This window comes from Pinus tabuliformis, chromosome 5_2 (assembly GCF_031772625.1).
Source record: "Pinus tabuliformis cultivar Carrire ecotype Pingquan chromosome 5_2, CPIR1, whole genome shotgun sequence".
In the NCBI taxonomy this organism is placed as follows: Eukaryota; Viridiplantae; Streptophyta; class Pinopsida; order Pinales; family Pinaceae; genus Pinus; species Pinus tabuliformis.
In genome coordinates, this window is record NC_142306.1 from 476,794,121 (window position 1) to 476,819,028 (window position 24,908).

At 32.9% G+C, this 24,908-nt stretch overlaps 1 protein-coding gene and 1 pseudogene across 1 annotated transcript; both read right to left on the reverse strand.

The window, feature by feature from the left end:
• Positions 1–9,857: 9,857 nt before the first annotated feature.
• Positions 9,858–12,764, reverse strand: LOC149159723 (endoplasmic reticulum chaperone BiP-like; annotated as a pseudogene).
• Positions 12,765–12,925: 161 nt separating this feature from the next.
• Positions 12,926–14,364, reverse strand: LOC149159724 (protein PMR5-like). Its single transcript, XM_089434399.1, has 5 exons — positions 14,159–14,364; positions 13,883–14,054; positions 13,611–13,801; positions 13,330–13,488; positions 12,926–13,235 (listed from the first exon to the last, which is right to left on the reverse strand). Exons 1-5 carry the CDS (start codon positions 14,347–14,349, stop codon positions 12,926–12,928), a joined length of 1,023 nt encoding a protein of 340 aa, XP_089290525.1. The 5' UTR covers positions 14,350–14,364.
• Between the last annotated feature and the right edge of the window lie 10,544 nt (positions 14,365–24,908).

The window sequence follows — 24,908 nt, forward strand, 5'->3', positions numbered from 1 at the left end:
GCTTTCTTGCGGGGCGCACGGGTTTAGAGTCGTATCCCCTTTTTAGCCACCGTATCAGTTGTTTCTAGGGTGTATAGTCTCTATGTTGGGTGGTCTTCTTTTGGGATGTCATATCCATCCTAGCGTTCTACTGATCTGGCAGCCCTCCTCTGTACAAGACCGGACTTGTTCTTTCCACCTTGTTTATTGGTAGAATCCAATGGATATTGTGAGGGTCTCCCAAGGTCAATGAAATATGGGAGAGAGGCATATTTGAACCCCAATGAGTTTTCATCAAATAAAAGAGAGAAAACACTTTTTATAGGAAAAGGTGCAGTACATCAAATTTTTTCTCAAACCCCATCTGGAAGGTCGATCCTCATGAGGGTAAAAAAGGATTTCTTGGTATGGATTTGAAAAGGGATATACATAAAAAATCCATTATTCTAATGGAGTCACAAAGTCTAATTTATGTCATAGATCCATGAAGGACGATCAACAACTACAGGACTATGGCATAGATCAGAACTCCACAATCATCATTAACCTGAGGCTGAGAGGAGACTCACCTAGACCAATCCATGGATCTACTTCCTTCAAAGATGCTCTTAAAGGTAAATTTGCAGTATCAAGTAAATCTGAACACACTCTAAATATTCATGGGCCTTATATTGTGGAGAAGATAAAACAAATGTTGACAATGACAATAGATATAACAGAGCCAACTAATCTTCGTACAACATATCAGTTCTTGGAAATCATTTGCAAATTTAATGGATTTTGGCCAAAACCTATGGATCATTTTCAGTGGATTTTTATGACTTGGACACCAAACTGTGAGGTTCATCTATGCTCCAAGGGCTTCTTCATAGTAAAATTTGAATCGTCAGAGATCAAAGAGTATGTTATACAAGAGGTCCATGGTTTTGGGGTAATGAAAGACTATTTATCACCCCATGGTTCCCAAAATTCGATGCCATCTCAATGGTGGTCTCCAAAATTCCAGCGTGGATAAGATTTCACAACTTACCCTTTCATTTCTAGCATAAAAAATTCCCATAAGGAATTGGTAATCTGCTAGGGAGATACATCAATATGGATACACAAACAACAAAAGAAGAAATATATATATTTTTACCCAAATTTGCGTAGATGTAAACCTCACCGAAGGAATTCCTGATCGTATTCTTCTGAGACAAAACAATCACTGTTGGACTCAGTTCTTAGATTATGAAAATACAATATTCAGGTGTCGTTTTTGTGTAGAAACTGTACATTTACAAAATTCATGTCCTTTGACAAAGAAAGATCCTATAAAAAAAAAAGAAACCAACCAAGAAGCCTAAGGGATGACAATTTCCTGCACAACAATCTAATCAAGAAGAGGAAGATGATCCCATAGCCGAGGATAAATCAAATCCACAAGATTCTCCAACAAATGAGGGAATCAATTAGGAAGGAATGGTAGTAGAAAGGCCACAAAATCCAAATGCAGAAGGAAATCTTGATTAGGACATTCAGAAGGAGAAGGAAATCAAAGGATCCAAACATCCATATTCCTTTGAGAGCTCAGACTCAGATAAAGAACATACAGGGGAAACAACAGATGACCAACTAATCATTGTAAAGTCTAGTCTTGATCCACGAGGATGGAAAAAGTAGAAAAGAAGAAGGGTAGAAAAGGGTGACTAAGTATTTTTTCTTAGTCCCAACTTCTCCTTTCTATTTGTTTTTGGATTTTAGGTGCCAACTATTCGCTGACACTACCTCGAAAGGTTCATGTACTTTATTTTTGAATTTTTTCTTTTTCTTTTTTGGGCATCAATCGAAAGGTTGATCTAAAGTAATTCTTATGGGAATCTTCAAAATGTTTTTTTGTTCCTTGATTTTCAAGTTTATTAAAATTACAATTTTCCTTCAAAGAAAAAAAAAAACCTTGCAAATTATTATAGAAATGAGTATATTTAAATAATTGAAATGTTTGGTATATGATGTATATGAACAAAAAATATAATACTTTCCTTCTTATAGTAGTATCACTTTTAGTTTGGAATTTATATAGTCTTTTGAAGAAATAAAAAAATGTTGCTAAGAAGAAGTAAATTTGAAAAAGGTATTGAAATGCTTCACTTTGTTGTAGAAATCACTTTTATTTCAGGATTTATATAGTCTCTTCAAGAAACGAAAAATCGTTGCTAAAAATAACTAATTTTGAAAAAGTTCAAATGCTTCACATAGGTAGCACATAAGCCATCACGATTGTTTTTCATATTGAAACATATAAAGTTATCCTTTAGGGAACTTAAAATACTACATCATCTAGTGAAAAATCTAATACATGGAGAAAAACCCGTGAAGGGGGTAAGGCTTAGGTGGCAGATTATCACAGACCCTCATTTTGACTCCCGACATGTGGTAAGGGTTTTGGGTCCAAAAATGACAAACAAAATTTGGGATTCATCCATTTCCATTGGATGCAAGTAACTTAGTGGCTAAATATTAGGGCATATTTCCCTATATGTTGAGGCATGGGAGCACGTAGACTTGACGTGATCTCTGTCAGGCTATTGGAAGCATCAGTAGCTCATTCGAGATGTAGCCCTAGTATTTTTGGCCACTATAATCCTATCCATATCTTGGTTGGTTTTTTGGCTGCTCGAAGCATCACCAGTGACATTTATGACATGGCCCTAATACCCTATTCTATAATATTCACAAGGCCTAGTTACTACTTGAGTGGAAGGACATTAGGTATTTTTAGGAATTTTTCTCATACACAAAACCTCAAATAAACCTTTTTTGTTGATTGTTTCACACATTAGAATTAAAGTGAAAATTAACCATTTATTTTTCTCTTTATATTATTTGTGATTCATTTGGTTTTCCTAAAGAAAATGTATGTGTTGAGGTGTGCTTACACATTCAATAGTCTCAGGTGTTGTTGATTTTTTTCATTTTTGGCCAACTTATTTCTTTCTTAGAATAAAATTATTATCATTAGTTACATGTTTCATAGGGATAATATCATATTAAGGTGAATCCTACATATAATTCACATTATCATGAAAATTATATTACCTTTCACACATGTTGAATGATTTTACATTTCACCATATTCTAAATCACCCTTTTTGTTGACACAGGGATCGATACTTTTACTTACCTACTCTCTTCTTTAACCCATCTTTCGCTACGCTCAAAGCCATTTTATTTTCATGTTTCAACTTAGAAATCTTGGTCCATGTGACTAGAAACCTAGGGTTTCCAAATTGATCTTTATTGATTGAGGATGAATGCTTTTAGATTTCATCATATTTCGAAACACCCTTTTTGTTGATACATGGATCGATAACTTTACTAGTGTACTCTTCTTAGACCCATCTTTCCTTGAAATCGAAACCATTTTGTTTTCAGGTTTCAACTTATAACCCTCGGTCCATGTCAACTTTTTTTACGTAGTTGCCAAATGTCAACTTGTTTTTCATTTAACTTTTCCCTATGGTTTGTGACTAGAACCCTACGGTTTCCAAATTCATTTTTATTTATTGAGGAGGAATGCTTCTACCTTTCAACATATTCTAAATCACACTTTTTATTGACACATGGATCAATACCTTTACTGGTGTGTTTTTCTTTGACCCATCTTTCCCTGACCTCAAAACCATTTTCTTTTCATGTTTCAACTTAGAACCCTTGGTCCATGTCAACTTATGCTACCTAGCTCCCAAGTCTCAACTTTTTTTCCATTTAACTTTTCCCTAGGGTTTGTGAGTAGAATGCTAGGGTTTCCAGATTGATTTTTGTTGAGTGAGGAGGAATAATTTTACTTTTCATCATAATCTGAATCACCCTTTTTGTTCACACGAGGACCGATACTTTTATTAGTGCGCTCTTCTTCAACACATATTTCCCTGAGCTGGAATGTAATACCCCTCCATTGCTATAATGTTGGGAAAGTTTTGGACTGAGTTATAGCAGAAAATCTAGGACTGGGGTAAATATGTGAATAAATATGTTACTAACGAATAGATTCGCTCCAAAATCAATTAAAGATAAAAATATCATTAGTAAATGAGATTTTATAATTCTTTTATGATAAGTATTCTAGAATAAAATTCTACATAAGCTCAATGGATGGGAGAGAAATATCCATTAGGTTGTTTAACTGGAGAAATATGCTAAGCTTACAAAATCCTAAAAGTACCGTGAGAGAGAAAGGCAGGCTTTTATGGAAAAGCTTAGGAAAAGGGATAAGGAAACCCACAAAAGCGAGACACCCCTAAAAGAAGCCTTATCATGAAACAAAGGTATTAAATGCCTATGAAGGGGGTCATTGAGGGGGTGGTTGATGGCCTTTATGGCAAGAGATTCTCAACTCAGGGGTGAACTGGAGGAAAGAGTTCTAGGTTGGTTGGAGAGAGGGTGTGAAATTCCAAGTGACATAGTCGTAATTCTACTCATCCGAGCAGGTGGGAATTTTCCAAGTAGTGATGTACTTACATGAGCGGGTATGAAATTCCAATTGTCATTTTGGTGGTTTTATTTACATTAGCAGGTGAGAGTTTCTCAAGCAACATATTTGGTGATTTTTATCTACATTTCCCGTGATTTTTATTTAATTTGAATTATCTACAAATGTTATGTCATCAGAATAAAATATTCGATGTGTGAGAGGGAAATATGTATTGAGATTAACCTGTTAGTTCCGATTAAATGAAGATTATATTCTGAAAGTGTGGTTAACTAATTGTAAAAAAAATAAGATAAGGAAATCGTAGGATTCCACTAATATATCACATTGGCATGCTGGAATCTTGATGCCTGAGAATGTTTACAATAGACTTACGGATTATAAAGAAAGGAACCACAATCGCAATAATAACAGATTATTCTTATGGAAATTAAGTACTATAGCGTGAAATGAGTTATTTCATCACGGAAAGAAACCTATATTTATTGTTGGCTATAGGATTTCCCATAATCTTTAATTAGGTGCACAAGAATACTAATTAACATTGCGCTTGAAGACAAAATTTACCGAGGAAATGTACACGGTGACTTCAGAATTGTCTGGCTAGCTTGCCTATCAGCTGTATGGGAATTGAAAATTGTGACTAACCTGAAGAGCGCATTTATATGATTTAATATCTTACAAGAACGCATACCAGTCTCGGATGATGGGATGAGTTCAAAATTATTACAAATGAGTATTAGGAGGGGCGCTAGTTTGCACTTCAATAACGCAATCTAAAAGAATGGTTAGGAAATTTTCTTCCTAACGAAGGTAAACTACTAATTTAAGCAAGGGGAAGAAATAATAATGATATGGTTTGATTCTACAATACTGATAGAAATAGGGGAATAGTTAAATTGAGTGTGTAAGATAGGTGCAATTTTACGATTAAGGGGGAATGCTCTGCCTAAAACATAGCCCGATAAGGGAAAAATTTCAGTACTAAAACCAGTTAAGTGACAAAATAAGTTATTTAGTAGAGAAGTATAGTATTCCTAGTATCGGTGGAAAAGAATTAAATGTGAAAAAGTTCCGTTTATCTCGGTCATAAAATCCAAGAAAACCACATTAAAAAAAAAAAATAGGCGGCTGTGAAAACTAACTCCATCATATATGAGCCAGGAAACGAAAATAAAATAAAATTGATACAAAAAATAAATGTATCTATTATTTTAGAGATGAAGCATATTCATCATTTAAACAGGACATCAGAGCTCAAAGAAATTTAAAACAAGTAGGCTGAGACATTAGCTACCAATAAACACATGCTTGAAAATATCCCAATTAATTCCCAAATTGAGAATAATCAGTGCCTACAGGTTGCGGTACACTATGAGAGAGAAAACATACAACATAGTCACTAGAGGTTTAATCCTTTGCAAGTGAAGAAATTAAAGGAAAAAGAAACCCTCCAGTTCACAAAAGGATTCTCAAATATACGTTGTAATAATCCAGGTGAACACCCATGGACAACGCAGCAGGAACTTGAAAACAGGAATTGACAGCTTAAAGAACTGAAGAAATCAACATGGACGAGGTATGTCCAAGAGAGATTAGGTGAGTTTATGCAAGTCAGGGTGCTCCAATATTTTACAGGAGCAAAGTTCGGTACCTATAGGATGCAATAATAATGAGTAAGTAAAATTAACGCATGAATTGAGTAAATAGGGTGATCATCCAATAGAAAGGAAGGAACACCGCAGCCTAGCATCCAAAAACTCTTGTGAAGTGAGAGTGGGTGTAGTGTACCCTCAAGCATCCCTTGTAGAGAAGAATACTCTTGAAGCATGACCTATTCGAGCCTAAGAACAGGCATTTGGTTTACCGACAGTGGAGGAAGAGTAAGACGGTCGTGATGATGTCAATCCCTGGATGATTACTCGCAAGATTTATAGAAGGGGAAAATTTTGGGAACCTGCAAAACTAAAACAACGGTAGTGAGGTTGACAGGGTAAACATTTATACACCTTTCAGAGATAAATAGAGATATTAAAATGTAGAAAAAAGAGGAATCAATGTATATCCTAGTTAGTAATTGGTAACATAATAAACCCTAATAAAATATGTTTTGGCCAAACCTTAGGAAGACACCAGGATTTATAAAGACCGAGAGTGAACTACCGCCACTTCATGAAGATGAAGCTACTACAGTAAGTGGTGTGCACATCCAAAACCTTTAGTGTTACACAGAGCTAAAATGAAATGCCTGTTATGAAACCAGCTCACAAAAATATAAAAAAGATAGATCAATGACTTCAAAATCAGCTCTTCGAGGGGGAAACCTCATTTACATTGCACAAACGAGATGAAGCTACTACAGTAAGTGGTGTGCACATCCAAAACCTTTAGTGTTATACAGAGCTAAAATGGAATGCCTGTTATGAAACCAGCTCACAAAAATATAAAAAAGATAGATCAATGACTTCAAAATCAGCTCTTCGAGGGGGAAACCTCATTTACATTGCACAAACGAACAATTCTTGGATGATACAAATGACTAAACCTCCTTTCTATATATAGGAGTCTATGGGGTCACAATATAATCAAAGCGAACATAACAATATTAATATAAGGGTACAACAATAACAATAATGGGCTTCTATGGGACACACTAATAACAATATGGGGACAATAAGGGCACAATAATAACAATAAGGACTACAATGAAAATAGTAATAGGGAAATCACTAGTATTATAGGGAATCTTAGTTTCAACCTAAATGCTGAAAATTTATCTAGATTTTTCTTAAAAACTAAGTTTACGATGAGAAATAAAATAATTTAAATTTAAGTTTTCAAATAATTTAAATTTAATTTTTTTTTTTTTTCTAATTTTCTAAATCACATGTCTACGATTGAAAACTTTAAAGAAGGTAGGTTTTCCTTCGAATGTCGTTGGATTTAACTATTAAATTAAAAATTTAATAAAGTTTACATATCTTTACATTTCAACTATATTTAAATCAAAATTAAAATCCAACACCCTTTACTTCGATATCATTATCATTGCAATTTAAATATACGATTTAAATGTGGTTGGATTTAATTATTAGATTAAGAATTTACGAAAGTTTACATATATTTACATTTGAACTATATTTTAAACAAAATTAAAATCCAATGCTCTTTACTTCGATATCGTTACCATTGTAATTTAAATATACGATTTAAATGTCGTTGGATTTAACTATTAAATTAAAAATTTACCAAAGTTTACATATCTTTAGATTTGAACTATATTTAAAACGAAATTAAAATCCAATACTCTTTACTTCGATAACATTATCATTGCAATTTAAATATACGATTTAAATGTCGTTGGATTTAACTATTAAATTAAAAATTTACCAAAGTTTACACATCTTTAGATTTGAACTATATTTAAAACAAAATTGCAATCCAATACTCTTTACTTCGATATCATTATCATTGCAATTTAAATATACGATTCAAATGTCGTTGGATTTAACTATTAAATTTAAAATTTACCAAAGTTTACATATCTTTAAATTTGAACTATATTTAAAACAAAATTAAAATCCAAAACTCTTTACTTCGATATCATTATCATTGCACACCCAACCTGACACGGCAACAGTATGTGCGGATTCAGCCACCCGATTCTATCTCATCCATTCAGCTTAGAAGAGAAGCCTCTCTCTCCCTCTCATGAAGCTTATAGAGGGAATAGAAAGGTTGAACTCTCTAACTCACATCACAAAGCCAGAGACAAAGCCAGCCAGTTACTACCCCCACTTAAATATACGATTCAAATGTCGTTGGATTTAACTATTAAATTAAAATTTTACCAAAGTTTACATATTTTTAGATTTGAAATATATTTAAAACAAAATTAGAATCCAATACTCCTTACTTCGATATCATTATCATTGCAATTTAAATATACGATTTAAATGGTGTTGGATTTAACTATTAAATTAAAAATTTACGAAAGATTATATATTTTTAGATTTTAACTATATTTAAAATAAAATTTTAGTTTTTGAATTGAGGTCTTTGTTTTTGAATTGAGGTCTTTGTGATCTGTAACAAGTTTAGGAAAAATATTTTTAACCATAATTATATCAAAATTCATTTCTCCACACTTTTCGAACCAACACTTTTTTTTAATTAATTTAAACCATTTTTAAAATAACCCATCAAAATTTGGTTTGTGTTCATGTTTTTTTAATTAATTTGAACCAGTGAAATATTATTTTTAACCATCAAACTTTAAGAATAGTCGGACATCTTTGCTCATCCACTTAAATCCTTTTAATAATAATCGGACATCTTTGCTCATCCACCTAAATCCATTTATTATTGTCAAAATAAAAAACGCATAAAATGATAATTTTTGCAATATTAGTGAAAACTTTATATTTGAGGTAAATTATTTTTAAATTAATTTGAGAACGGTCCCTTTTGTAAAATTAATAGGAAATATAGTAACGTAAAAAAAGTAATTACGAGTATACATCATTAAGAGTTTTGATATTGGATTAATTTTTTTTTGTCAGTAATTATATAATAGTTCATAAATTTTGAAATAGTATAATTATATAAATTAAATAATTGGTAAATGTTTATAGGTATTAAAGCATGAGAATCACCTAAAAGCTTTATTTTATTATTTACATTATGACAATTTTAAAAAATCATTAAAATTAATTAAATTATAATTTTATTTAACATTATTATTATGATAAAATAAAATTTAAACGTTACAAATTTATTAATCACTAAACAACCTAAATTTCTTGGCTTGTAAATTTAAGATTTTACATCCTAAAAAAAGTTTGAGATATCCCTCTCAACTTGATATCCCTCTCAATTTTTAATAAATTCCTAATTAAAATACATTTTTATATTAAAATTATGTAAACCTTTTTCAAAAATAAACATATCTATCCACATAATAACTTTTATAGTTAATAAAAAATTAATAATAATAATAATATAACCATATTTCTTTCTTTTCTACCAAGGAATTATACACATTTCTGGAAAAGAATTGTTGCAAAGCTTTCAACTTTTAAAATTAATAGATCTACTTGGGAATTATACACATTTCTCGTGAAAATTTGTTGCGAAGCTTTCAACTTTTATAATTAATAAATAAAAATATGTAAATGAAAAATATATTTATGTGGGAAATTCACAATTTGCAAAATTGATAGAAAACCTTTAGAGCATACTGGTTCGTTTGGAGTTACAAAATTAACAATTGTCAGAGTACCAGCAGAAGTCACTTCAGATAAACTCGCGCAAAAAACAAAAAGAAACATACTTGTGGAAAACCTTGTTTCCTTGGACTGGATCATTGTGCAATTACTTTTCTTTACATGTTTTGCGTATATCTATATTACAAGGAACACATTGAATGTCTTATTTCATTTCTTCTATCCTTACTAATATCCTTTCGATGCTTTTTCTTGATCAATTTGATGAAGTATTCCATTATCCTTTGGTCAAAGTCCTCACCTGCATATTAGTGTACATCCTGGTAAGTTCAAAGCTCAAAAGCCAACCAAAAAAGTCAATGATAACCACCGTGCACGTATTCAAATTCGTAATGTAAAACTGCTAGACAGAGTTCAGACAAATTACCTCCAAGATGGGTATCACCATTTGTAGCCAAAACCTCGAAAACTCAGTTTTCAATAGTCAGAATGTTGACATCAAATGTGCCACTACCAAGATCAAAAACAACAATATTTTTCTCTCCACCCTTCTTGTCCAAGCCATAAGCTAGTGCTGCAGTTGTGGGTTCGTTGATAATGCGAGCTACATTCAAGCCAGCAATAACACCAGCATCCTTCGTTGCTTGGCGTTGTGCATCAGTAAAATAAGTTGCGCAAGCCCACAAGTTAACAGTCACAATGCAGTCAACAATTGGTTACCCAAAACCTCATAAAAAAAAAGGTTGAAAAGAAAGCATACGAGGGACAGTCACCACAACATCCTTTATAGTCTTGCCAAGGAATGCTTCTGTAGTCTCCTTCATCTTAGTCAAAATCATAGCACTGATTTCCTCAGGGCTAAATACCTTTGTCTCTCCATCTCGTACCTGAACTTGAATATAAGGTTTCCCATCTTTGTTCACAATCTTGTATGGTACCAGTTTCATATCCTTCTGAACTTCTTTGTCTTCAAACCTATATAAAACAAATGTTTTCATTTAATTGTGCTCATCAAGTAAAAGTTTTAAATCATTTTCTTGAAGTTTGGACATGGCAGAAATCAAATCCTGATCTGACCCCAACCAGAATGTTGCTCGACCCCTGACTTAACATGCCAATTTCATGACTGGCACCCTTGTGGGTTCAATATCAAGGTGAGAATTGGACTTGCAATAAATATAATTGTCTAATGAATGGGCAAATCAAAGTACTTACTTTCTCCCAATGAGTCTCTTGACATCAAAGATGGTTCGTTCGGCATTAACTGCGGCCTGGTTTTTGGCAACCTCTCCAATCAACCTCTCAATCTTCGCAAAGTGAGAATTGGACTTGCAATAAATATAATTGTCTAATGAATGGGCAAATCAGAGTACTTACTTTCTCCCAATGAGTCTCTTGACATCAAAGATGGTTCGTTCGGCATTAACTGCGGCCTGGTTTTTGGCAACCTCTCCAATCAACCTCTCAATCTTCGTGAATGCCACCCATGATGGGGTAATACAGTTGCCTTGGTCATTGGCAATAATCTCCACATGACCATTCTTGTAAACCCCACAACAGGAGTAAGTAGTTCCCAGGTCTATACCAATCACCGTTCCCAATTTCGCAACTTCTTCCTTCGCAATCAAAGATGCAAGAAGGCATCCTGAGAAAAATTAAATTCCTCGTGAAGAGTATCAGAAAATGCCTATATGTTACCAGGGAAAGGTTTCCTATATGGTCAAGTTTCTAGCATATATCATGGTCAAATTTCTAGCATATATATTATTTATAGATATTTGTTAAACCGAATAAATTATAAAACTTGGCGTAAGTAGACAGCACAACATGAATAACGAGGAAACATTTCAAAAACCCAGTAATCATTCTTCTAGTAGGTCATCTACATCAAGACAATGTTGTCATATTCGCTCGATCTTTTTTATACTTTGGAAAAAATAAAAAGGGCTTCCTGTAATAAAAGCAAAGAGATGACTCCTTCCAATTTTAATGCATTCAGACGATGTGCAAAAAATGTCGATGCAACTCAAACTCATCAAAATCATAACCTCAAACGCATCATAAATATTGGTTCAAATTTACATAATAAATTAGCAAGGCATTGTAAACTTAACCAATGTCATATCCTCACACATTATTAAGAATACTTTTGTAAAATTGATATGTATCATCTTAATTAACTTTTACATAGATTATTCTAATATTTATAAAAGATGTTTTTTAACCAACCTCCAAATTTACATAATAAGTTGTTTTTTACATCATTTTTTTCTAATATCTGTAAAAAATGATTTATAAAGAACCTCCAAATTTATATAATAAATTGTTGAGACATTGCAAACTTATTTCATAAATATTTAAAATACTTGTCTATTTAAATGTACCGTAAGATTAACCCAAAAAATTCATTTTAAATATATCTACTTTTATGTTTTAAATTATTTACAATTTTTTAAATATATTTTAATTTTCTTCTTAAAATATTATATCCATTTATAATTGTATAAATCAATTTTAATTTTCAATAAAAATTAATATTTAAATCAATTAAATTAAACCATTGTAATATAATTCAAAAACCTTTTATATAATGAAATTTATTTTATCTACTAATGTGAAAAAGGACAAACAAAACAGAAATTCGGTATGAAGAGACTTGGAATCCAACTTCACATTTGAACATAAACTCAAAATCAATGAAGTTATTTTTATACATACCTTTAATATAACGAAATTTATTTTATCCACCCATGTGAAAAAACAAACAAAACAGAAATTCGGTACTAATTGACCTGGAATCCAACTTTACATTTTAACATAAACTCAAAATCAATGAAGTTGTTTTTATACATAAAGGTACAAAAATATAAATATGGAGCTACTTGGAATTTCAACGTGAGGTTAAAACAAACTTATAAAAAATGATACAGATGGGAAATAAAAAATTATTGGCTCTAACATCGAGCAACGGCGAATCACAAAGTGTAAAACGGTGAACTGGGCGGGCAGCTTATTGTCGCAAGGGGTCCCGAGCTCGAAACTCGTCCCGCCAGCGTATTATTGCGAGGTGTCTCGTGATCGAAACTCATCCCGCCAACGATGTATTGACAATTCCAAGCGTACAACAATGAGATGTTTACAAATGATGCGCTCAGGGGCAGAAGAGAGCCGATAAAGGAGCTTACAACAATAAAATGTTTAGAAATGATGAGATCAGGCGCAGAAGAGAGCCGAACAAAGGAGCTTGAGATCAGGGGTAGACGAGAGCCGAGTAAAGGATCTCGTTCCAGATATCGGGAAGCCCAGGCAGACACCAGTGGCTGCAATCTGCGTAGCGCTGGGGATTTTTCCGTTGCCCGACTGTCAAATCGTTGCTGTATATCGAAGGGTGCGCGTCCTGCCTGAGCAACGACAGCGTCGTGATGTTGAGAAACGACACAGGCGATCTCATAGCTCTCACAACGCTTTCCGCCACTTGGAATTGGGGAGGATAGGCGCCCAGATACGAAGTCCCCGCCGTAGGTTCTTTCTCGGAGTAACAGTTACCGCCATTCATAGTACTGCAAAGCACAAAGATTCATTAAAAAATCAAGCAAACGCCATTCATCACAAGCAATTTTTTCACATTTTCAACCGGATCTGAGATTACTAAACCTGGAATGCGAGGGCGAGAAACTGCGGAAAAGGACTTTCGTTCTGCTGGTATCGATGTTGGAATCGATCCAGTTTGCCCAGGTAGTCATTCCTTTCCGGTAAGCCACCATGAAATCCATGCTCGTGTATAAAGTATTCCCTTCCTGCAGGTAATCCCAACTGTTTTGTTTTTTTACCCGAACAAAGTGTCAGTCATTCAGTCCGCCATTAAAGATCACAGTGCCATAAAAGATCACAGTCAAAAATCTAACAGTTATCATTAATGGCTTGCATAAAAGTACCCTCTGAGATTGCCTGTGTGAGTCCACCAATGGCCGGAGTTAAAAACAAGAATATCGGCTCCCTTCCATCCTCTGCCATTACTCTCGGCCGAGTCCAGACGAAGCACCACTTTCTGCTGTCCTTGAACCGTAGTGGTCACCATATCCACCAGGTACGGAGCTCGATAAAACGACACTGTAACTCCGTAATCCTGCCAATACCCAAATCATAACAATTTAGCTTAATACAATAACATCACAGAGATCATATTAACTAAGCTACCAGTACCCACCATGGCTCTGAAACTGGAAAGAGTATCTCCAGAAACCACGTATGTTCTGCCTTGCGGCAACGCTGCGTGAAGAAGGCAAATCATGGACTGCCATTGATCTAGATTCAGCGAATCTCCCACAAACATTAATGTTTTCCCCCTCAGCGTCCGCAGCATGTCCAGTGCGTTAAATCTGCGACAATAAAACAGCAAAATCATTTTAATCACTGCAATATAATATTTAATTACTCGAGCAAAGTGTACATATAAATTTATTTGGGATTTTTGTATTCGTGCCTTCGAAGGTTGCAGTAACCAGGCTTCCATCTCCATTTCTGGTAGTCCGAATCAGGCCTTCCATTCTTCTGGCAGTTGAAGTCGCCATCGATATAAGGGCATTTACTCCAATCATACAGCGGGTACGATAAATCGTGAACCCAGTGCCCAGAGAATATATTGCATCTGGTTCCAATAGCTATATCCGACATTGTGAGGCTCTGGGATGGATTTAACTTCTTTACATAACAGGGCCAGGTTCAATGCACAGCAGAACTGGAAGGGGAAAAGAACGCAACTCAACTTATATTTGGAAAAAGCAGTGAAAGTGCAGTGCATGCTTGACAGATGACACTTCAAATCAATGGTTGAAAGTGTCTCACTTGATCGAACAGAACAAGATAAAAGTGTTAACAATTGTTGATGCATAAGAAGGCCTATCGGCCTAAATATTAAGCTTTTGACCATCTCCAACTTCTCCTTAGCTGGTTACCTGCTGCCACAATAAGTAAAAGATATAAAAGTGTTATTATAGCTATGAAGTAAAAGATATAAAAAGTGTTATTATGGCTAAGAGAGGGGTGTGAGATGTCTTTTTAGAAACAGACTTAATGGGATTCTTTTTAAGCTTGGCGTAACAGCCGCTATTAGAGAGAGAGTCAATTATTTTGTTGACATAGTCATATTTATCTAAAATGACGACTCTCCCACATTTGTCAGTTTTTAGGATGAGAATGTGAGGGTTTTCCCTCAGGGATTTAAGGGCAAGGAGCTCATCTCTACTAAGGTTTCTTTTGGTAGGCTTGGCCTTCCTAAGAACAATAGCACAATCTTGTTTGATGGCTTCCTTGACATTATGAGGAAGGTCCCTAATACCAAATTCTATATTACAGATAATATCATCTATGGGGACCTTCTTAGAGGCAAGGGCAAAATTAAGCCCTTTATTCAGGAGACTAAAGATAGAGGGACTAAAATTAGAACTTGAGAGGTTGACAACGTTCTTATAATGAGAAAAATATGAATCACCAATGTTATTATTATTGTTATTATTGATTTTATCATTATCATTATTATTATTAATACAAATATTGTTATTATTATTATTATTCCAAAGGTTATTATTATTATTAATTTTGTTGTTGTTATTCAAAACATTATTGTTAATATAATCTTTATTATGCAAAGAAATAATATTTCTACTGTCCCTTTTATTATTAATATTTTCAAGATTCTTATTAATACTCAAGTTATTATTTATTATTGAATTATTAATAGCATAGTTGTTATTGTTATTATTAATATCGTTATCTAATATTATATTATTTATATCATAAGAAATATTGGGGCCACTCTTATTAATTTATTGTTATCTAATATTATATTATTATTATCAAAAGAAATATTGGGGCCATTGACAGCAGGATTGTTGGAAACCATTGAACAGTTAACGGAGAGCATGACCAGGTCAAAGGTGCAATGATGCATCCTAACTATTTATTCATGAAAAGTGTACGATTTCTTTCACATTGTCCTAAGGATGAACCATATTGGTTGGTTCGAAACGTCGACCAAATCCTAATGATGTGATTATTCTGAAAGACATTTATCTACAATATGGATCACAAAAGTCTCAAATCTAAAATGATATTATGGTTAACAGAGGTCAGAGAGGTCTTTTACTTCTAATAAAAAATATAAAGTGCTATTATGCTTGACAAAGATCCGAGAGGTAATTTAGAGTTAGTAGGAATATCCTAAGTCCTTGTGATGCTTGTTCTTACCGAAAGTAAAAGATATAATAATGATACTATGGTTGAATGAGGTCTAAAAGGTTTTTCTATAGTCAACAGGAACTGGTAATACTTGCTACAAGCTAAAGTTAGCAAAGACATTTCAAGGCATTTTATGTTTTCTACTAAGTGTCATTTACAATGGTACCATTAGAAAGAAACTAGCAAAGGGGAATCCTTTCTTTCTAGGATATGTAGAGCTAAAAAGTGGAAGTTGTAGATCTTATTTTGGGAGAAGTCATGGGATATATAATTTTGAGAATGCCACCTCTCTTCTATGGAGTTTCCATGTCAAAATATTATATACCTATTTCAACATGTCCCTAATATATAAATAGTTGTTACTTACACAGTTGAATAAGGAATCAATCCACACCAATGAACTCAAAGTATGATACTTTTATCCACACCAATGGCCTCATAAAATGTTACTTCTATAGCCAATTTTTTGAAGAACATATCAAACATTAATGTTTGTTCATGACATGTGCTCAACAATCTTGAAAACTATGGAACACTTGATGAAACACAAGCCATATTGGGTCTACACCGTTTGCAATAAAATTTAAAGGTAAAATATATGACAATGTACCATTTTCATATCAGTATTATTGATACAATTATGAACTTGAAAATGATATTTTTGACCTAAATATGAAAGCCTTAGTGATAGTTGTGGATTGTTTAAACCTTACCCTTCCATACGGCTAATACAATTCTATGGAGTCATTTCAGTTTTGTTAAAGATCTATTTTTTTTTTGTGGCTCAAACCAAGTTAAGTACCATTGTACCAATCATTCCATATAGCTCATACAATTCAATGAAGAAGTTATTTTATGAAACCAAGTTTGACACCATTGTAATAATCATTTTTGCATTGTCAATAGTGAGTACAATGCAGTTTTCATGACGACCATAATGAATTACCATTTAAGAATCCTTATCCTCTCTCTTCTACATGCATTGTATTAGATAATAAAATAGATGACTTCTCCACAACTACGGAGATTTCTTTCCACATGCTTCCTCCCTCTCTAGCGAATTTCATCAAACCCAAAGCTAGTTCTTCTTTATGAGAGTATATACAGATGGATGTGTATCCTTCCTAAAATATGATAACCTCATTATGTTTAGGAGAGAAAAGGAATTTCATGTAGTAGAGCACCTTCTCCATCATTTAATTTTTTTTTATAATAAGGTTTCATGAATTGCTACTCCAGGATTGGTTTCATCTTAGAATTACACTTATGGTTGTCCATCTTGTTACACTATTGTGGAATACATATATTTTGCAAACAAAAATTTAAAAAGTGTGCATCAACATGAATAAAATCCTTAAACTAGGGATAGTAAACACAACATTTTTAATAATACTTGAAATCCATGGAAGAAAATCCACAAAATAGTGACTCTCATTTTTGTACCATTGAGATTTTGATCTACCCAATTCACCTATGTTGTCAACCCCTTTTCTAAGGCATCCAATGGATCCACTTTAAAGTGAATTTAATCACCTTCTTAAAAGAATGTTTCTCTCTTACATATATACTATTAGTTGAGTTATGAATCTTTAGAGACTCTGAAAATCTTTAACATATGAAACCTAGTGGGGTATGAGAGTTTAGACTTATAAACCTAAACCAAACCAATCTAGTTTATATGGATATGACATTGATTACTAATATAGTGAATAATATAAGACTCTAGTAGTATTGTATTCCTAAGAATGGAGTCATAAAAGAACTTGTAATGGGGATCTCAAAAGTACAAAAGCTAGAATTGGTATCGAACAAGAAAAAAGTGACAATTTGAACATTTGATTCTTATATAATTAAATATTGGTATTCACTGATCGTTTAATTTTTCAACCCAGGGTCCATTGAATTTTGAGGCTCTCAATTTTATATACACAAGAATAGGAGTTTCTACTACTCTTATTTGCAAAAAATTAGACTTAAGGGAAAAAACCTATTGTTGATATAGAACCTAAGTCTTTTAAGGGCCTAACTCTATACTTTGGTTCAACTAAGTGGTGTCTCACTTATTGAGATCTCATCTCAATACTTAGCTTAGTGCCACCATTCGTGCTAAGCTTAAGAAATTCCACATGGCTACAATTTCATAACAACTATTCTTGATTTCACAACAACTAGATTCCATAACATTGCTACGAAATCATCACCTTTCAGACTCAAAATTAAAACATTTCCCAAATAAATTCATGAAAGGAAATTTAATTAAACTATTTAGAATAAAATTTGGCACAATGCAAGAAATTAAATTAACACATACACACTTACTTACATAAATTAAGCATGGTCATTCTACTGTAATTAAACAAAATACAAACTATGTTATCCTAAAAGGAAAATAGAACATGAATACAATGGAAGGTTTTACCTCACATAGGCTCAACACGGGGTTCAACTTGCACCTAAAAGCTTATAAATTTACCATCACAACTTTAGAGAGCAAGATGAAATATCCGCAAGCAAGAAATGTATATTAAGAGAAATCCAAATTACGAGGTAAGTCTATATATCATAATACATATATTTATAAAAATAGAAGGGAATCTATGACCCAACAATGGTTCAAGAGACTATTCACAACTTGAGGTCACTATCTAGATGATTATTCATGTGAAACATCAAATGCCTAAATAGTGATGGGGCATAAGAAATCGATTATATTTAAGGTAACTATTCAGTACCTGGCATTGTAGCGATTACTACACGTCGAGATATATCACACATACTTCAATTTTAATAAATCATTGGACAATGAAACACCTTCTATGGGATTGGATTGAATCCTCTGCGATAGACATGCTAGAATTAGCTCTATGCGCAACATTATGATAACAGCGTACAAGTTCCCACAACCATATCTATTTTATTCCTCGCAAATCCTTAATTTGGGTTCATTTCTCCTTTTATGACATGCGCGTGAATTCTTCATATGCCACCTGTTCCTCCTTCAAGTTGCCAACATGTTGTTGATCACATGACACGTTGTGGTAAATGGATGCACTTCTACACTTACTTGAGTTAGCACCTATTTTATTCCATGCATAATAATATATTAAAGAAACTCGTAGACATTACTAGTTCTAATCGAAAAATGGTAGTAAGAGAACTAGTAAATACACAATTCATACCTAGAACTTCATGTAATGCATGTACAAGGTTTACTAATGATTGAAGGTGAAAAGAGGTGGATCATACAAAAATAAATTAGGGTAATTTTGTAGTGAAAAGCACAATTTCATAACCCATTAGCTCTGTATTACTATCCTCATGCGACATTGTCTTTATGTTTAGGAATCTTGGCACGTATTTTGCTCCATGAATATATTGGATGGCCAAATTTACCTACATATAGTAACACATACATCATCTTAGCTTAGCTCTTTCCAGCACATGGTATCCTCATGCTCATCCAACTGAATGGGTGCCTAGTAAAATTTGGTGGCGCACCGAATGAGGGGGAAATGGAATAGTAAGTTGATCCATCTTGCCATGTACTTCAATATAGTATTAGTGTTGATGGGTCCCGATAATGATTGATAATAAAGTAGTGTTATCTGAGTGGATGGTTGTACTAGATATGTTTTGGTAACCCACTCCAGATCTCTTGCATGATCATAATATACCTGAACGATTCAATCCTAACAAACTCCCTGAACTTTGTAACTGCATACCTTTGGTTATTTTGGATAGTTATAGAATCCCCTAGGTCTGCTTTGAGCGTGTGTAAATCTTCCCAGATGGATATAGTCAATGGGTATTCCTCCTTTACTAACAATCTGGTTGTAATTTCCATTCTACCATAGAATTTTGTATATTTACTCCATTGTATCGGGTTGGTTACGTAGGAAGTTAGGGCCCTAACATGTACATCCCCCACATAATGGTTGGGGTTCCATCTTGAATTTTCTTTCATAATGGACTAAAAACTATAGAGTACTCACAAAAGATTTTGGTCTACATTCTTAGCATTAAATTATATAGCCATGAATTCCAGTGGTTGATTTACTAGATAAGTTTGACCAACCAAGCTTTTCTTAAGTTGGAAAGTCACCCAAAATTCATGTAAAAATGTTATATAGACTCATGAAGGTATTCAACAGGTGATAGCCTATAGCCCTAGATCACATGCAGTATTCTTGAGGTTTTCTTTATGTGTGGCCATGAGATTTTGGTCCACATTCTTAGCATTAAATTATATAGCCATGAATTCCAATGGTTGATTTACTAAATAAGTTTGACCTATCAAGATTTTCTTAAGTTGGAAAGTCACCCAACATTTATGTAAAAATGTTATATATACTGATGAAGGTATTCAACAGGTGATAGCCTATAGCCTTAGATCACATGCAATATTCTTGAGGTTTTCTTTATGTGTGGCCTTTTGTTTCCATTTAGTAATTGCTACTCCACATTTTTCCTCCCGAGCTAAGTACATGGTGGACCATTGCTTCCTAATTTTCCCAATAATCTGATGTTGTGATTCCTTATCATAATCCCATGGTCAAATAAATCATCTTTTGTTTTCCATTAGGGTAGGTTGGGCTTGACTTGAAGGAAATCATATGTGTTGGAGGCAATTTTTTCTATTTGGTTCCACATGCAGATACAGGAGGTAGAAAATAGTTCACTAGATATTTTCCTAGATAGGGCAGTGTGCACAAAAATAGTACATAAGTGGAGAATACTTAAGTTAGAAATATGATGAATGTGGAGGAGAAACTAGGTGAGCAAATTCCCAATCTAAAAAAAAATATCTTCCTACCATGATTGTGGGCCAAATTCATTTTTGGTAACACTAAATTCACCTACCCATAATTGGGATCTTTACTCGGTTATGGCCCATGGTAAATGCATGAATTTAATTTAGTATAAATTGGTAGAAAATGACTGAGATAGAGGGATCTATAGAGTTTTGTTCTTAGGGATTTTTAGGTCATTTGTTGACATCTTTGGGCTCTTTTGTAGACTCTTTACATAGGGGTTTTGTTCATTTTCTAGTTTTGACATGGGGGATAGTGGTACTATGTACCTATGGAAGTTTGGACGTCTGTAAGTTTGTAAGTATGTAATAAAAAAATAGGTTGGTGAGTCATAGGAACCTTTTATGAAAACTCATGTACTGTGCTTAGCACCTTTACTTGATAGTGGGAAATATATGGTGAAGTTTTGCATATCTCCATTGTTCTTGCATGTGACTGACAATTTGTTTTAGTAGAAACATTTTCTTAAGAGATGTATGGATGGATGAGTTAAGGGTTTTGTATGAACATCTCATACACCCATTTGTTTAATTATTCTTTGATGATGATATGTTCTAATCAACTCAAATTTCCATGAATACTTTTAATGTGTATTTGGAGACTAAGTGTGGAGGAAATATGGCATAGACTGAACCCCCATCCCATTCTTAGTTGTACAAACCTAGTTCTTTCATCCCTCGTTAGGTGCCTCAAGTGATACCTGACCTCTCCCATTTAGAAATGTAGATCAATACGGAAAGAGGGGGCATGAATGAACATTGATGTAACTTATTAAATTTTCATGAATTAATCAATCCGTTAATAGTTTACAATCTGAAACACATAAGGAGAGATCATAGCATCATAACATAAAACATAAACACAAAAAATAATCACCCACATAAGACACTAATGAGTTTTATTGGAAACCCCAAAGGGACAAAAACAAACCACTATTTTTGTGTTGCTTCTCATTCTCTTATCATTATAATTCAAATCATTAGATTTGCACTTGGCCTCCACCAAATAGGATCCACTACCCTTTTAAACAATATTTATGGCCACCACAAGCTAGGAAGTCTCTACTCACATGACATTGAAGGCCATCACCTGCTGGAAGACACCACTCCCAATAAGTCTCACCCAGCCACCACTAGACTATCCAACCACCACTGAATGGAGCTACCACTCCCTAAATACCATTTCATTTTCCTCCACTAGAAACGAGAAACTACCCTTTCTTGTTCAACTACTTCTAAATAACGGTCCCACACTACTTAAAATCTTGAAGTCATGCTTTAATTCATTTTCAAACGAAGCTCCAAGGAGAAATTCACAACTCAACAACAACATGTTAATACTCTATAAGATATGATAAATTTGTCCAAGAACAGACTTTGCATACAAAAAAAATTATGATGAATGCATTAGCAATGACAAGATCTTCAATATTTCTTTACTCCATCTCCTCGTTTTTTGCATAAGGTGTTCGCTGAAACACATTATTGCGACCCACTTTATATTTTTTTCATAATATTCCTCACAACTTTCACACTTTTCTCTTCTCACACAATTGATCAACCTCACGATACATACAACCAACCTATCCTATAAAGAATTTCCTCACATAAATAGTTTTCCAAATTGTTAAAGAAATAACTACAAAAGAGTATAGAGCTCACTAAAACCAATAAATAAATAAATAAATAAAATATAAAAAATAAAAATAAAAATAACAATAAATAAATAAATAAATAAATTAAGCAAATAAAACAAATTAATCAAATAAATAAATAATTAAACAAAGAAATAAGTACATTAAATTAAATTAATAAACTTATTACAATATAAAAAAAAATATAAAATATATATATAATAAAAAATAATAAATTTGTTAACTAATCTATTCGTTTAATTAATTATCAAAAATTAGTTAATTAGTAAAACATAGTAATTAATCAATAAAAAAATAAAAAATAAAAAATAAAAAATAATTTTTCATAAATTTATTAAACCTAATAATTAATTCAACAAATAGAAAAATAAGTAATTAATCTATCCCTGTAAACTTATTAATTAATGAATTAGTTAATCAAATTAATAAATTAATAATGTAAATAAATGAATAAACATATTAATAATGAATACATAATTAAATTAATTAATTTGATTAATCAAACAAATTAATTTATTATTTAAACAAATTAATGAATCAATTGAACCAATTATTTAAAATAGAATTAATAAACATAATAATTATTTCTATAGATAATAAAATTATTCGATTAAGTTATCCCCTTGAATTAATTAATTAATTAATTAAAAATAATAATAATAATAATAATAATAATAATAATAATAATAATAATAATAATAATAATAATAATAATAATAATAATAATAAAATAATTTAATTAATTAATTAAATAAAAATATAAGAGCCGACCTATTTTCTTATTTCTTTTGTTTAATAACTTATATATATACCCTAATTTTTGCTCTTGGAAACATCATTATGATTTTAAGAATATCTATTGACGCATTCTCCCCGGACTCACTTGGTAGTCCGAAACGTTGGGTTCATAAAACTCTACAACAGGTCATTCCTCCTCTACCTAAAAGTATAGAGCTCAACAACTTTGTTCATACACTCTTGAATTGGTCTGATGTTTTGAAAATTTCTCCTCCTTAACTTGATTCTCAATCTTCATTTAATGAGGGATACTTCCAAATTTAACCACTTTCTAGATGAAGAGTGATGTTGCATGACCATTTTGTGAAAATACAATGTGCAAATACAATAGAAAATATCCATGGAATTGGTTGAGTGCATGCACAATTTGAAAATTCCACCTATTTCTATTGTTGTTGGGATAATATGGGAATCACATAGAATATTTTCACTTGGATAATATGGGCATCACATCAATGATGTTGCTACCTTTGCTTGGTGCATAACTACCTCCTAGAGAAGATGCCTTAACACATGAAGTTTGTATCCTTCTTTCACGAAATTTGCAACTTGGCTTCAGGACATTTACAAGTAGATTTAGACACTATTATAACCATAGAATATCATACATGAAATCCAATAAAAATCCTGCAAGACATCATTACAAGTCTAACATTGTTAAGCACTTGTTGACATCATTGCAAACATGCTCCCCCTTTGTCATTGATGTCGACTTGAACCTAATCTTCCCTCCTTAACCTAACCTCTGATGCTAATCTCCATACTCTCTCCCCTTTTAACATCAATGGCAAAGGGAACTACCAAAACTGAACAACAATGCTAACTATGTATGGGGCTGAAAGAAGTACTCCCTATAGAATGCTCAACACCATGCTGACTACAAAGCTTATACAAGTTGATCTATTGACAAGAACGAATTCCTCTCCTGTAAGATAAACATGTGAAGCAATGAACTCATATGCCAAACATATCTGTAGCCAACAATGTGCATCCTCTCATGTTGGTCATTCTCCCTAAAGCTGCAATAATACTATCTTTGTTTTTGTTGCAACACTTTCGCTTCCGAGTATTAAGTCTCCTTGCCAAGTGCAAGAGATTACTCCTCATGAACTAGGACTTCAACTAACTTTCACCAATTATATACAATGATATGCAATATAAATCAATGGTTTATGGATCAAATACATGGTTGTGATAAGTATATATAACTAATATATGACTCTTCTAGAAGCATGCCTATCAACGACCAATGATTCTATGGACCCAACTTACATAATTCAATCAAGCTTCCCAATGCAACAAGAGTTATTTCAATGACATGCAGAGGAAGACTTTGACACCCAATGGCCATACGTATTTGAATTTGACAAATTTTTCAATACATGTTAGACACCATTGGTCTCTTCATCTCCAATACACCAAAAGATGAGACATTGATGATGCATGGCTATTCAAATTCACACACATGTGTTCTCTCCTCTATGAATGTCCAATACAAAAATAGGTGGAAAATACATGGCATCCATGAGCAATAGTATGTGCTCTATGTAGAAACAACGATAGGAGTACAATACATGACATATGATAGCACATGGCTACTCTCAACCCCTTAGCCATAAACAACGATATCAACTGCAACATATGTGGAGCTCTCAATAACATATAAATTTAATCTCAATGAATACTTTTCTTAACATCTAGAATATTCACAAGCCATTAAACATGGAAAGAAA

What these genes read in the sequence shown, in the direction of transcription:
- LOC149159724 (XM_089434399.1), bottom strand. Translation starts at nt 14,349, where the DNA reads ATGTCGGATATAGCTATTGGAACCAGATGCAATATATTCTCTGGGCAC. An exon ending in CACACAGGCAATCTCAGAGG is followed by an intron (nt 13,489 to 13,610) that starts GTACTTTTATGC and finishes AAAACAAAACAG; the next exon opens with TTGGGATTACCTGCAGGAAG. An exon ending in TTCTCGCCCTCGCATTCCAG is followed by an intron (nt 13,236 to 13,329) that starts GTTTAGTAATCT and finishes TGTGCTTTGCAG; the next exon opens with TACTATGAATGGCGGTAACT.